Source organism: Convolutriloba macropyga, chromosome 4 (genome assembly GCF_964194025.1).
Source record: "Convolutriloba macropyga chromosome 4, txConMacr16.3, whole genome shotgun sequence".
Classification (NCBI taxonomy): Eukaryota; Metazoa; Xenacoelomorpha; order Acoela; family Convolutidae; genus Convolutriloba; species Convolutriloba macropyga.
In genome coordinates this window covers 38,375,596-38,388,871 of record NC_134471.1, presented here as the reverse complement: position 1 = coordinate 38,388,871, position 13,276 = coordinate 38,375,596, and the positions used below count along the sequence as shown (strand labels likewise).

The following is a 13,276-nucleotide window of genomic DNA, read 5'->3' as shown; positions in this document are numbered from 1 at the left end:
TCAACTTTTGTTGAAATAAGTTTTAGGAGACAACTGTTTTCTTATTGCAAAATGCGGAGCAAGTGCTATACTTGCTTCGCGAATCAAAATGGAACGACTGAATGCGTTTAACGGAAATGAGGTTGATTGTTTGTCTGTTTTGTGAGGTTAGTTAGTTAGTCAGAGGAATGAACAATTGTGTGAAATGAAATTAGCTACAAAAAAGGGATAAATAAAATGAACTAAATAAAAATATCTGAAATTTTACTGCAAACACTTCGTGTGACGGGAGTATTGCAATCAGACATATTGATTTTCTCTTCAAACGTTCATCCAAAAACAATTCCGAGGTACTGATCCTGGACAAGCTTCAAAGTTAATGGCTTAAGAGCTTCATACTGAGAAACAATTTCAAAACATCGGAGAAACTATTTGTCGAGCAAAATGAACAAAACTACTATAACATCCATTTTATGAGCTCTCACGTGAACACCTTGGCGCAGTGATCTATCACAAAAATAGAAACTTCGGTCCTCAAACATGACAAAGCTGTCCTAAGCAAACAAACCTATTTATGCATATTTTCTTGGAGTAAATTTTTTCTACCTAAAAAGTTTTTTACTTACCACATACGCATAACAAAACTAAAAATTTCTATCGAGTCTAACCAGAGATAAACAACGAAAAAACCCAATCACAAAAATCAAGTAACGACTCTCCAGTTTGTTAAAATTGGATCGGTATGCCTCAAAAAGTGTATAGTTAGGACACAAAGGCTCGAATAAAACATAAATACTTAAATTTTTTTGAATTTATGTAAGAGACTTGATCGCTGACGGTTGTACATGAATTACATTTCCGGATTATTTGATGATTAATTTTTTGAAGCTTTTTCTTTTTTTCCTCCATCCCACTCCCTTTATTGGTGAATGCTATTTGGAGGCCATCAAAAGCACAAGGTATAGTTACAAATAATAAATGGCTATGTAATTACAATCATTTTGTGAAGACGACAAAGGAGCAAACTGCAATGGGGTCGTGGCAATATATCAAAAGGGTCACATAAAAAATGTTGCGTAATTGGAACGACTAAAACCAATCAGTGTCATTTGCTGTCGGCTTATTCTGAAGGGTATTTATGTTTTAGGCACTGGCAAGCGTGAACCCAGCAGGTAAAGTTTTAACTATTGAGTATTTGAAATAAAATTTTGCTGCGACTTAGACTAAAGCGGCAAAGTGTTGTTTTAGAAAAAGCTGTCCAAAATGGATACGGGGGAAATGATGACCAGGTATGGTAGTGCCATTTTAGCTTATGAAAAACTTTAATTGCTCCGACCCACTTGTGGGGGAGGAACTATATACTCAATGGGTTTTTTTGTTCAGACAATTTTGCCCGATCGATATATTCATCGTAGAGTTGAGACTAGTACAATTAGAAAGCTGGTCGAGCGTAGAAAATGGAATTAAAAAGATTTTTTGATTTTTGTTTTTTACAGGGAGTTATCGAGGTTTAAACTTTTGAGAAAAGTATGGTGAATTACGTTGTTTTTATTCACATTTTCCGTAATTTTTGACCAAGTTTTCTTCCATTTGCTTAAAAAATTGTTGATTAAATATGTTAGATTGAAATTGATACCCTACTCTCGAATGTCATAGTAAACTGGAAATTAAACACACTTTTTTCTTCCGAACCCCACTTTAGTGGGGAGGAAGGAATATATACTCAAATGGGTTCTTTTCAAACAATTTTGGCTGATCGATATATTCATTGTATAGAGTTGTGAGTGGTATCATTAAAAAGCAAGTACAACATAGAATTAAAAATTAGAAATATCGAATTTCGTTTTTTACAGGGAGCTAGCGAGGTTTAAAGTTTTGTGAATATTCGACAGTTTTTATTCACATTTTCAGTAATTTTTGCTAGAATTTGGCACAATTTTGCTAATATAATTAAACATAAGTTAAAATTTTTAACAGTAGAGTGTTATTGTTGCAATCAGAGATAGAAGCTTTGATAGCTGGATTGTTTTGATTAGTTTTAGTTTTTTTGGCAAAAACTTGTGCTAAAATTTTTACAATTCAGATTTCTTTCATCAAAAATTGCTCAAAATATGCTCTTTTGGTCTCCGTTGCTTAAATTTGCCAAAAATGGAGGCCAAAAGACCGCGGACACAATCTCTTTAAATTCCATAAGAAAACTGATTGCAACCCGACACCCTATAAAAGTCGTCTGGATTTGACTTTTGCCGTTTTTTGCAAATTTAACTCGACAATTATAAAAAATGCCTCATTTTTGAAGGACTTCACTCGACAATTGGTATAATTCGTCAACATCTGGAAAACTTGGGTGGTTTGTTGGAAGCCTGACAAAATCAGGGATAGGTTTGATAATATCATGGATTCTTACAATCAGAAATTTTTTTACTTTTTGGAGCTGCCTTTTTCAAAATATATTGCTTTTGTTTTAACGTTAATAACTGACAGAAGTTTTTTTCACGGCTCCATTATTGACAGCTCATGTTCATGTAAAAACAACACTGAGTGCAGATATAGTTTGCTTTTAGAGAACCTTATGTTTTTAATGACTTTGAAGACGAGTTATAGTAAACTTTAACTCAATTCTTTTATGCTTTCCTGTGTTTGTTATAATTTTTGCAGTCTTATTACTAAGTCTACACCTTTAAAACCCAATTGGCTTTCTCAAGAGATGTAAGTGATATCGTAGCTTTGTTTTTGTTATTAATTTATGTCTGTTAAGTCTCAATGTCTCTTATGTCATTGAATATATTTGTTTTAAGTAAATTTTGGTGACTTTTTGAACTGGCAAATTTTTTCATATTTCTGTCAATTTTTAGCTTATTCTCATTAAATACAGTACAAATTTTTTTCACAAAAGATACAAAAAAATTTTGCGGTTGTTTTTAAAGAAATCGGCTTCTATGTTTTGGTACTACGAGGTTTCAAGTCAAGGCCTTTCTGGACTTTCAAATTAATTTTTTCCAAAAAAAGGGACTATTCTTCAGCTTATCCTCTTTATCCTGGTTTGCGTTTTCTTTCCTATTTTACCATGTTGTATCATTTTTGTAACTTAGCCTTTTTATTGGGAGATCTTTTTAATATTCTGTTGAACCAAACAATATTTTTTCAGTTGGTTTAACGTTTTGACTGATGTAATCAGGGCTAAAAATTGTTTCAGAAGAATTTTTGAAGTTTAGATGCTTTTCAATATTTTTTGTTCTTTTTGCTGTCATTTTGAAACAGTTGTTTTCCAAAAAAAGCTTTGGAGTTCAGTGGAGACGCAATTGAAGATTTATTTTCTCGCGTTTAATATTTTATTTATTTAATGGCTTCAACACTGGTTTCATAACGACTTTTGTGAAGTTTTATAGTTCTGCTTGTAATTGATGTTGTTTGACCATGATTGTTGTTCTTTTTGTAGTTGACATATTCTGGATAATGACAGGCCTCAATCGCTCTCTATGGAAGTATATAAGATTTTCGCAATGATTTCAGTTGATGCATAATGTTTCTAATCAGTGTGATATTGAAAAGCAAAAAAGCAACGTTTTGAAAAAAAAGCAAACGTTTTATTAAACTTTGCCCTTTTGCTCAATTCTTGTTGACTTTTCACCAAATCGCATTCAAGAAAAGTCCCATAAATTTGTTTCTAATGAAGTACAGGTTAATTTTTTTTAGTATAATTTTTCTTATAACGTTTTGATTTGGTTATTAATGGTTTTCAAAAAATGGACAACGAGTTTTATTAATTAATATTTGTGATTATTTGAGTTTTATCTCCTTTTGTTCTGCTAGACGTAATATGGTAATCACAGGTCTAATCGGTTCTCTTAGATAGATTGTTTTATTGTTTTAGTAGTTTATTGAACCATTTGTTATGTTAATTTTTTTTATCTCTTCCTCATTTGGCAGACAATTAGTGAAAAATGTAGATGAACGGGGTGGGAACTTTATGTGCGAACGCACATTACCGAGCCTCCTTGTTGGTAATACTAAGTTTTTATAAGACAAACCGAAGGCACTTGTTAAGTAGTCAATTATAGTTTAAACATTTTATTCATCCCAGAAACTGAACATAAACGTACAAAAACGTGATAGGTGGGATATTGGTTGTGTGGGTTAATACAGATCAACAAATGTCTAAGTTTCTACAGAACAACCCTGAACTGGAATTGTGAAACAAATATAAATATGAAACGGGCAACTGTCCAATGGGTCATTTGTTGTAACCTGTAATGCATTGAGTGGGTACATCCAAGTGAAAACGTAGTTCGACCACTTTCATGGAAAAGGTAGGTGAGATAGTTACAACAGTTGAACAAAATTATATAGTGTTTTCATAGCGTTTATCAATAGAGTAATTTTTATCTCTTTTTTTATCCGACCTAACGTGTGCGGGGAGGAACTATATTGGGCTTTTTATCAGTCAATTTTGGTTGATCGATATAATTATTGTCGAGTTGAGAGTGGTATCACTGGAAAGATCAAGCGCAGAGTGTCAAATAAGATTTTCAAAATTTCATCATCTACGGGGAGTACTTGAGGTTGAAAGTTCAAAAAAAGATATTTCACTTTTAACACCAAATTGGTTCGCATTTTAAAAGTTTTGATATTCGCTAAATTGTTACTTATGGTCCGGGAAATTGTTATTTATGGGTGATGGTAACCCTGAAACAAAATCAAAGCTATTTTGTCACCGTGTCTCATCGTGATCGTGGTTTTAGGTTTTAAGAGGTTACGTACTTTTTTATGCGGACTTGTGATTTTTTATTGTTACATTTTGGCAAAGAACACTAATTTTAAAGCTAGTGATTTTCTTATTTATTTTTGAATGTATGCTGTTGTCTGAATTGGCCTGTGGGTAACTAAGGATTTGATTATAACACTGAACGTTTGGACCTAAAATTTTGAGTTCTTTTTTCTGGCATTGATTACATTGAAACTAAATCGATTATATCGAATGTTGAGTCGCACTTGAGCGCAATGGTTAAAAGCGCTCATATCTCCACACGTTTCAGCGATCTTTAAACATGCAGCCTACATCACTATTCTTAAGCTTGATCTGCACATGTTTTTGTGCTCATTAAGAATGCTGCTTAGCAAAAACAAGCGGGACAGAAAGAATGACCAAAACTTTGCGTATGTAGGCTTTTCAATAGACAAAGGCAACATGCGTCGGTAGCGCAAAGGAATAGATCTATGGCTGTGAAGCAAAGGGTATGGAATCTAGCCCAAGTAGGGGCGGATTATTGGAGTAGAAAATGGTATTCGGTTGTCTTTTTCTTGCGCTCTTCGCTTCCTTCCTTTATTCGTTATTTATGTCTTCCTTTCATTTTCTTTATTCCTTCACTGTTTCTGTATTATAAAGGTCAATAGGTGTAAGCAATTGGCATCCTTAGCGCAGATGATAAGACCCATGACTGTTAGCCGAGGGGCAGGGATCAAGTCTAATTAATGGCGGAAAAAGACACATAATTTCCCGGACCAGAAATTTGAGAAGTTGGTGTTCTTTGCCTTACATCTGTTTTTCGTTCCGTTTATTTCGTTCCTTTTTCTTTTTTCTTCTTTTTCTAGGCAATTTTTCTCTTGTCATTTTTTGGGTCCTAATGAGTATGTTTTGCGCTCATTAAGCTTGCCAAAATAGGCGAGCCATTACAGCCATTGACCAAAATTTTGATGATCAGAAAGGGCAACAGTCAAAGGCAATTGTCATCGGTAGCGTAAGCTATAAGACCTACGGCTGTTACGCGGGGATCAGGGTTTCTCGCCCAAGTTGATGAGCAAAATGGCTCTTGTTTTCTTGACCATCAAAGCTCTAATTGTTGTTTCTCATCTACTCCTGCCTTCTTTCCTGCTTTATCTTTTTTGTCTTTAGATCTTTTTTACCTTTCCTGGGTGAAAAATTCTTTTTTCATTTATCTATCTATCTCCACCATCTTTAAGAACTTGTACCACCATCTTTAAGCTCCAATCCTCATGTTTTAACAGTCCTTAGACATGCAGCCAAAAGTAATGCATGCGTTTTGACTAGTTAGAATGCCATATTTAAACCCAAAATTGCACTCATAAAAGGTGGCACATATCGAAAATAAGCGAGACAATTAGCCATTAAACAAAAAGACCGAAAAAAGCGCATAATCAGGGCTTAGAAAATTTGTTTGAGAACAATTTTTGAAGTTTAGATGCTTTTCAATATTTTTTGTTCTTTTTGCTGTCATTTTGAAACAGTTGTTTTCCAAAAAAGCTTTGGAGTTCAGTGGAGACGCAAATGAAGATTTATTTTCTCGCGGTTAATATTTTATTTATTTAATGGCTTCAACACTGGTTTCATAACGACTTTTGTGAAGTTTTATAGTTCTGCTTGTAATTGATGTTGTTTGACCATGGTTGTTGTTCTTTTTGTAGTTGACATATTCTGGATAATGACAGGCCTCAATCGCTCTCTATGGAAGCATATAAGATTTTCGCAATAATTTCATTTGATGCATAATGTTTCTAATCAGTGTGATATTGAAAAGCAAAAAAGCAACGTTTTGAAAAAAAAGCAACGTTTTATCAAACTTTGCCCTTTTGCTCAATTCTTGTTGGCTTTTCACCAAATCGCATTCAAGAAAAGTCCCATAAATTTGTTTCTAAAGAAGTACAGGTTAATTTTTTTAGTATAACTTTTATCTTATGCCGTTTTGATTTGGTTATTAATGGTTTTCAAAAAATGGACAACGAGTTTTAGTAATAAATATTTGTTATTTTTTGAGTTTTATCTCCTTTTGTTCTGCTAGACGTAATATGGTAGTCACAGGTCTAATCGGTTCTCTTAGATAGATTGTTTTATTGTTTTAGTAGTTTATTGAACCATTTGTTGATATGTTAATTTTTTTATCTCTTCCTCATTTGGTAGACAATTAGTGAAAAATGTAGATGAACGGGGTGGGAACTTTATGTGCGAACGCACATTACCGAGCCTCCTTGTTGGTAATTCTAAGTTTTTATAAGACAAACCGAAGGCACTTGTTAAGTAGTCAACTATAGTTTAAACATTTTATTCATCCCAGAAAATGAACATCAACGTACAAAAACATGATAGGTGGGATATTGGTTGTGTGGGTTAATACAGATCAACAAATGTCTAAGTTTCTACAGAACAACCCTGAACTGGAATTGTGAAACAAATATAAATATGAAACGGGCAACTGTCCAATGGGTCATTTGTTGTAACCTGTAATGCATTGAGTGGGTACATCCAAGTGAAAACGTAGTTCGACCACTTTCATGGAAAAGGTAGGTGAGATAGTTACAACAGTTGAACAAAATTATATAGTGTTTTCATAGCGTTTATCAATAGAGTAATTTTTATCTCTTTTTTTATCCGACCTAACGTGTGCGGGGAGGAACTATATTGGGCTTTTTATCAGTCAATTTTGGTTGATCGATATAATTATTGTCGAGTTGAGAGTGGTATCACTGGAAAGATCAAGCGCAGAGTGTCAAATAAGATTTTCAAAATTTCATCATCTACGGGGAGTACTTGAGGTTGAAAGTTCAAAAAAGGATATTTCACTTTTAACACCAAATGGGTTCGCATTTTAAAAGTTTTGATATTCGCTAAATTGTTACTTTTTTCATTATTTATGGGTGATGGTAACCTTGAAACAAAATCAAAGCTATTTTGTCACCGTGTCTCATCGTGATTGTGGTTTTAGGTTTTAAGAGGTTAAGTACTTTTTTATGCGGACTTGTGATTTTTTATTGTTACATTTTGGCAAAGAACACTAATTTTAAAGCTAGTGATTTTCTGATTTATTTTTGAATGTATGCTGTTGTCTGAATTGGCCTGTGGGTAACTAAGGATTTGATTATAACACTGAACGTTTGGACTTAAATTTTGAGTTCTTTTTTCTGGCATTGATTACATTGAAACTAAATCGATTATATCGAATGTTGAGTCGCACTTGAGCGCAATGGTTAAAAGCGCTCATATCTCCACACGTTTCAACGATCTTTAAACATGCAGCCTACATCACAATTCTTAAGCTTGATCTGCACATGTTTTTGTGCTCATTAAGAATGCTGCTTAGCAAAAACAAGCGGGACAAAAAATTTGCGTATGTAGGCTTTTCAATAGACAAAGGCAACATGCGTCGGTAGCGCAAAGGAATAGATCTATGGCTGTGAAGCAAAGGGTATGGAATCTAGCCCAAGTAGGGGCGGATTATTGGAGTAGAAAATGGTATTCGGTTGTCTTTTTCTTGCGCTCTTCGCTTCCTTCCTTTATTCGTTATTTATGTCTTCCTTTCATTTTCTTTATTCCTTCACTGTTTCTGTATTATAAAGGTCAATAGGTGTAAGCAATTGGCATCCTTAGCGCAGATGATAAGACCCATGACTGTTAGATGAGGGGCAGGGTTCAAGTCTAATTAATGGCGGAAAAAGACACATAATTTCCCGGACCAGAAATTTGAGAAGTTGGTGTTCTTTGCCTTACATCTGTTTTTCGTTCCGTTTATTTCGTTCCTTTTTCTTTTTTCTTCTTTTTCTAGCCAATTTTTCTCTCGTCATTTTTTGGGTCCTAATGAGTATATGTTTTGCGCTCATTAAGCTTGCCAAAATAAGCGAGCCATTATAGCCATTGACCAAAATTTTGATGATCAGAAAGGGCAACAGTCGAAGGCAATTGTCATCGGTAGCGTAAGCTATAAAACCTACGGCTGTTACGCGGGGATCAGGGTTTCTCGCCCAAGTTGATGAGCAAAATGGCTCTTGTTTTCTTGACCATCAAAGCTCTAATTGTTGTTTCTCATCTACTCCTGCCTTCTTTCCTGCTTTATCTTTTTTGTCTTTAGATCTTTTTTACCTTTCCTGGGTGAAAAATTCTTTTTTCATTTATCTATCTATCTCCACCATCTTTAAGAACTTGTACCACCATCTTTAAGCTCCAATCCTCATGTTTTAACAGTCCTTAGACATGCAGCCAAGCGTAATGCATGCGTTTTGACTACTTAGAATGCCATGTTTAAACCCAAAATTGCACTCATAAAAGGTGTCACATATCGAAAACAAGCGAGACAATTAGCCATTAAACAAAGACCGAAAAAAGCGCATAATTTCCTGGACCACAGTTTTGAGAAAATTGTTTTCTTTCTTCCTTTTCTTTTCGTTTTTTCGCTTTTCGTTCCCATCTTTTTTGCCATAATTTTGCTCAAAATCTACACATGATTTGCGCTTATTAAGTTTGCCAACGCAGGTGAGCCGTTAATGCCATTGGCCAAAATTTTGCTGATTCAGAAATAGGAAAAAGAAATCCAACCTGAATCGGTAGCGTAAGCGAGGCTACGGGTTTGATCCTGAGTAGGTGCAGAAAATGGCTTCTGTTTTTTGGCTCCAAAATGGTGAATGTTGTTCATCCACTACTGTTTTTCCGTCCTGCTCCAGTCTTCTTTCTTTCTCTTTAATCTTTGCTATATTTTATATTTTGTAATTCGAGTGCTATGTCACCATGCTTAAGTGCTTAATTGTGCTTTGTTTACACAGCAAAATGTAGTACAGGCAATTTGAAACGCGCTATGCGACCATGTATAAACTTGTTGTCTGTACAAATTTTAGCGCTCCTTTTAATGCAACTCAGTAAAGCCAAAAATGTTGTTTAGCAGAAATTTTTGCTACACAGGGTAATAGACGCAAAAATACGCGTCGCTGGCGTAGGTGGAAAAACCTATGCCTGGTAAACAATGGGCATATGGGTTCGAGCTGGGGCTGGCACGAAAGACAGAAATCATAATTTCTTTTAAACCTTCTATGCTCTTAAAAAGTTTTTCTTGTTATGCGTTTGCAGGCCTGCTAGTGTTTTTGTAAAGCTGCAGTGATCTTTCTCAGGTTAGACTTTTGATTTCCCTTAGTTTTTTCAGAGCCTAAGTAATGAGAAGATCGCGCTGATTTTGCTAAAGTTTCAAAAATTCCCAAAATCATACCTCTCATTGAAGTTCTCAAAATTCATAAAATTTGAGTGTTGTCTAATTGGTTATTCTTGTTTAGAAATGGAATTATCATTTTTTTTTGCTTACACACAATTAGATTTCTCAGGAAGCAAAACTAATATTTGTTGAACGTTTTCATTTGACCGAATGGCATTACTGGGTTTATGGAAAAATGCGCTCAGTAAAGTCTTGTCGACCTGTATATTATTCTCATTGAACAGAGGTCCTAGAGGTTCCATATTTAAATTTGTGTACTTATTCTTTGAAATTTTGATTTCCAAAAATTTCTGAACTTAGAATTACCCTAAATATAACACAAACGTGTGTATGAGTTTCATTCAGGACCTTTTTTATTTTCATGTGGGTTTACGAATTGAATTCAATATCAAAATGGCATAGATCGCTCATATTTTAGCGTGTGATTTTTTTAATGGGATGACTCTATTTAAAGTTGCATTTTACTTATTTCATTTCACTTCTGAACTAAGTTGAGCTTTTAGTGAAAATGAAATCAATGATGTTGATTAATGAATTTCCGGTCGAGAGAATTGAATATTGAAATTTAGTTGAAAGTTGTTAAAACTGAGTTTTGATTCTCATTTCTTGCTATTAAAATTCTAGTCCACTTTATAGGTGTCTTTTTACTTAGTGAAATTATATAAGTGAAATTTTGGCTTTTGTTCCATTTGTTCCGTTATTCACGCCCTTAAAAAATTAATATCCAAAATTGATCTCAAATTGAACCCATTTTTTGTGGACACGCCTGTCTTAACAATATATCAATGCTTAACTAAGTATAACTTATACTAAGTATAGCAACAGTCGGGGAAAATACGCAGCATTTGTTTTAAAGGTGCATAGATGCTGTTGCTTAAACTTGTCAGTGGTCACCCGGGTCGAGACCGAATGGTTAACTTGTAAGAACTTGCAAGTTTCTTTCAAAAGATGGTTAACTTGTAAGAAATGTCAGTCGAATGGCTAACTTGTAAGTTTCTTGCAAGTTCGTTCCGGTCGAGCACAACTCTTATTGGTTAATTCAATTTAACATTCAATCATTTGGCGTAGAAAGCGGGTGGGAGTTAGTTGCTCTGTTTGGATGACATAATACAATTCGACCTAATTAGACAAAATGGTTACTTCTTGAATTTTATCAATTCAAGAGAGATCCTTTTGCAATTAATTTAAAAAACTGTAAATCTCAATTAGCTTCTTCACGATCACTTCACTTTTTTTAAAAAAATTTCCCAAAATTTTGACTCTCAGTGAATTTTTAAATTCATATGTCAGTATTTTAAAATAACTTAGTGGCTCTTCATTTTTTTGCCCTTTATTTAATTCACACTTTTCCAGATTCGATTTTTTCCTAACATTCGTTTACATTCATGCCTGGCAACGTTTTATTTACGGTTTAGTGCTTATGTGTGTGTATGTGCTCGTGTGTGTATGTGTGTGTATGTACATGTGTATTTGTGCGCGTATGTGTGTGAGCGCGCGCGTGTGTGTGCGTGCGTGGTCTGTGTGTGGTGTGTGCGAATGGTTAATTTGTAAGTAACTTGTAGGTCGAATGGTTAACTTGTAAGAGCCTTGTAAGTCGAATGGTTAACTTGTAAGAACTTGCAAGTCGAATGGTTAACTTCGAAGAAAAACTTGCAAGGCGTTTCTGCAAGTTCTTACAAGATAACCATTCGGCCTCGACCCGGGCAGCTAAAGATTCTGTTGATGTTGACACTACGCATCGTACTTTCATCCCTTTTTTGTGAAACTATTTGGTTTAACTTTTTGTGATGCGAAATTCAAATACCGAATAGTCTCGTTGAAGGTATGGTGAGATGTATTATACTTTTATACTATTATGTATACCATACTACTTATACTATTTATACTATTTTATACTATAATATTATATAACATATTTATACTATTTTACTATTATATAGTATTCCCGGGTCGAGGTTTGGTGGTGAATTTTCGTAAGAAATGCGGTGAAATGCGGTGAAAAAAAATAATTTTCACCGCGTATTTCTTACATCTTTTTGCGGTGAATGCGGTGAATCGCGGTGAATTATTTTTTTTCACCGCGTTCTCAGTATTCTTACAAAAAAGAATCATTCCCACACGGGTTCGATCCTCTGACCTCCTGCATGTCTTCAGCTGCTTACTCCACTGCCCCAACTGTCACTTACTACCTTGGCATTTCTCGTGAATTTAAATCATATTGAGTAAACGTTGGAAAGCAAATGCGGTGAATTTTTGTAAGAAATGCGGTGAAATGTGGTGAATTATTTTTTTTCACCGCATCTAGCGGTGAAAAAAAAATAATTCAACGCTTGAGAGAAAGCGGTGAATTATTTTTTTTCACCGCATTCACCGCATTCACCGCATTTCTTACATTAATTTGCCATAATAGTCTATGCGGTGAATTTTTGTAAGAAATGCGGTGAATTTGGTGGTGAATTTTCGTAAGAAATGCGGTGAAAAGCGGTGAATTATTTTTTTTCACCGCATTCACCGCAATCACCGCATTTCTTACGAAAATTCACCGCATTCACCGCATTTCTTACGAAAATTTACCCAAAAACCTCGACCCGGGTTATACTATTATACTTTTATCTATATACTAATATAGATTTTATAGTTTTCGTTTGATTTTTTTAAATTAATTGTTTATTTGAAATTTGTAATAGAACGTTTATGCAAGTTGTTTTTTTTCTAAGAATGTTACATTGTGAGTTATGAAAAAACTGACTGATCGCAGTAGTATCGAACAAGAGTTTAATTGCTAACATTCATAGCTAACATTCGGTGAATCTTAGTCATTTTTTTCCTTTACTGCATTGTTTTTTCGGGGATAAATTTGGTTGTTTACGATTAGACTCAGCTTTTGTAGTTGCTTACAATGCCAATTGGTTTTCTGAGAGAGTATTAATTGAGACTTTTAATTTGGTTCATTTGGCAACGAATTGTTTTTAACAGATTGTGAAAATTTGCTCTTCAATATTTTGTCGACAAATTGATCTAGTTAGCAAGATATGTGATTGGGTGGCCTCTATTTAAAGTTCATTCGGATTCTGAACTTGGATTTATAAATGAGTACCTAAGTCTGTTCACGTCTGCAACTCACTTTTCTCACTTTAAGTCTCAATTTCGAGATTTAGTTTGAAATTGGGATATTGGTTTTTTTGTCTCAATTTTTTTGTTTCTGTCACTTCAGTTCAATTAGTTGTCTTTTTTTCTACTTGAGAATTTAGAATGCAGATAGGATTACTGTTTTAATCACGTCTGTCCTTTATTAATAATCTACCACACTT

At 34.3% G+C, this 13,276-nt stretch overlaps 1 protein-coding gene across 4 annotated transcripts in view; it reads left to right on the top strand.

The window, feature by feature from the left end:
• Positions 1-13,276, top strand: part of LOC142337655 (zinc transporter ZIP4-like) — a 77,518-nt gene that overhangs the window by 22,097 nt on the left and 42,145 nt on the right. For all 4 annotated transcript variants that reach the window (XM_075387053.1, XM_075387054.1, XM_075387055.1 and 1 more), the window contains exons 5-6: positions 1,127-1,151; positions 1,228-1,268. In XM_075387053.1, coding sequence (XP_075243168.1) covers positions 1,127-1,151; positions 1,228-1,268 — 66 coding nt within the window. The remainder of the gene's footprint in view (positions 1-1,126; positions 1,152-1,227; positions 1,269-13,276) is intronic.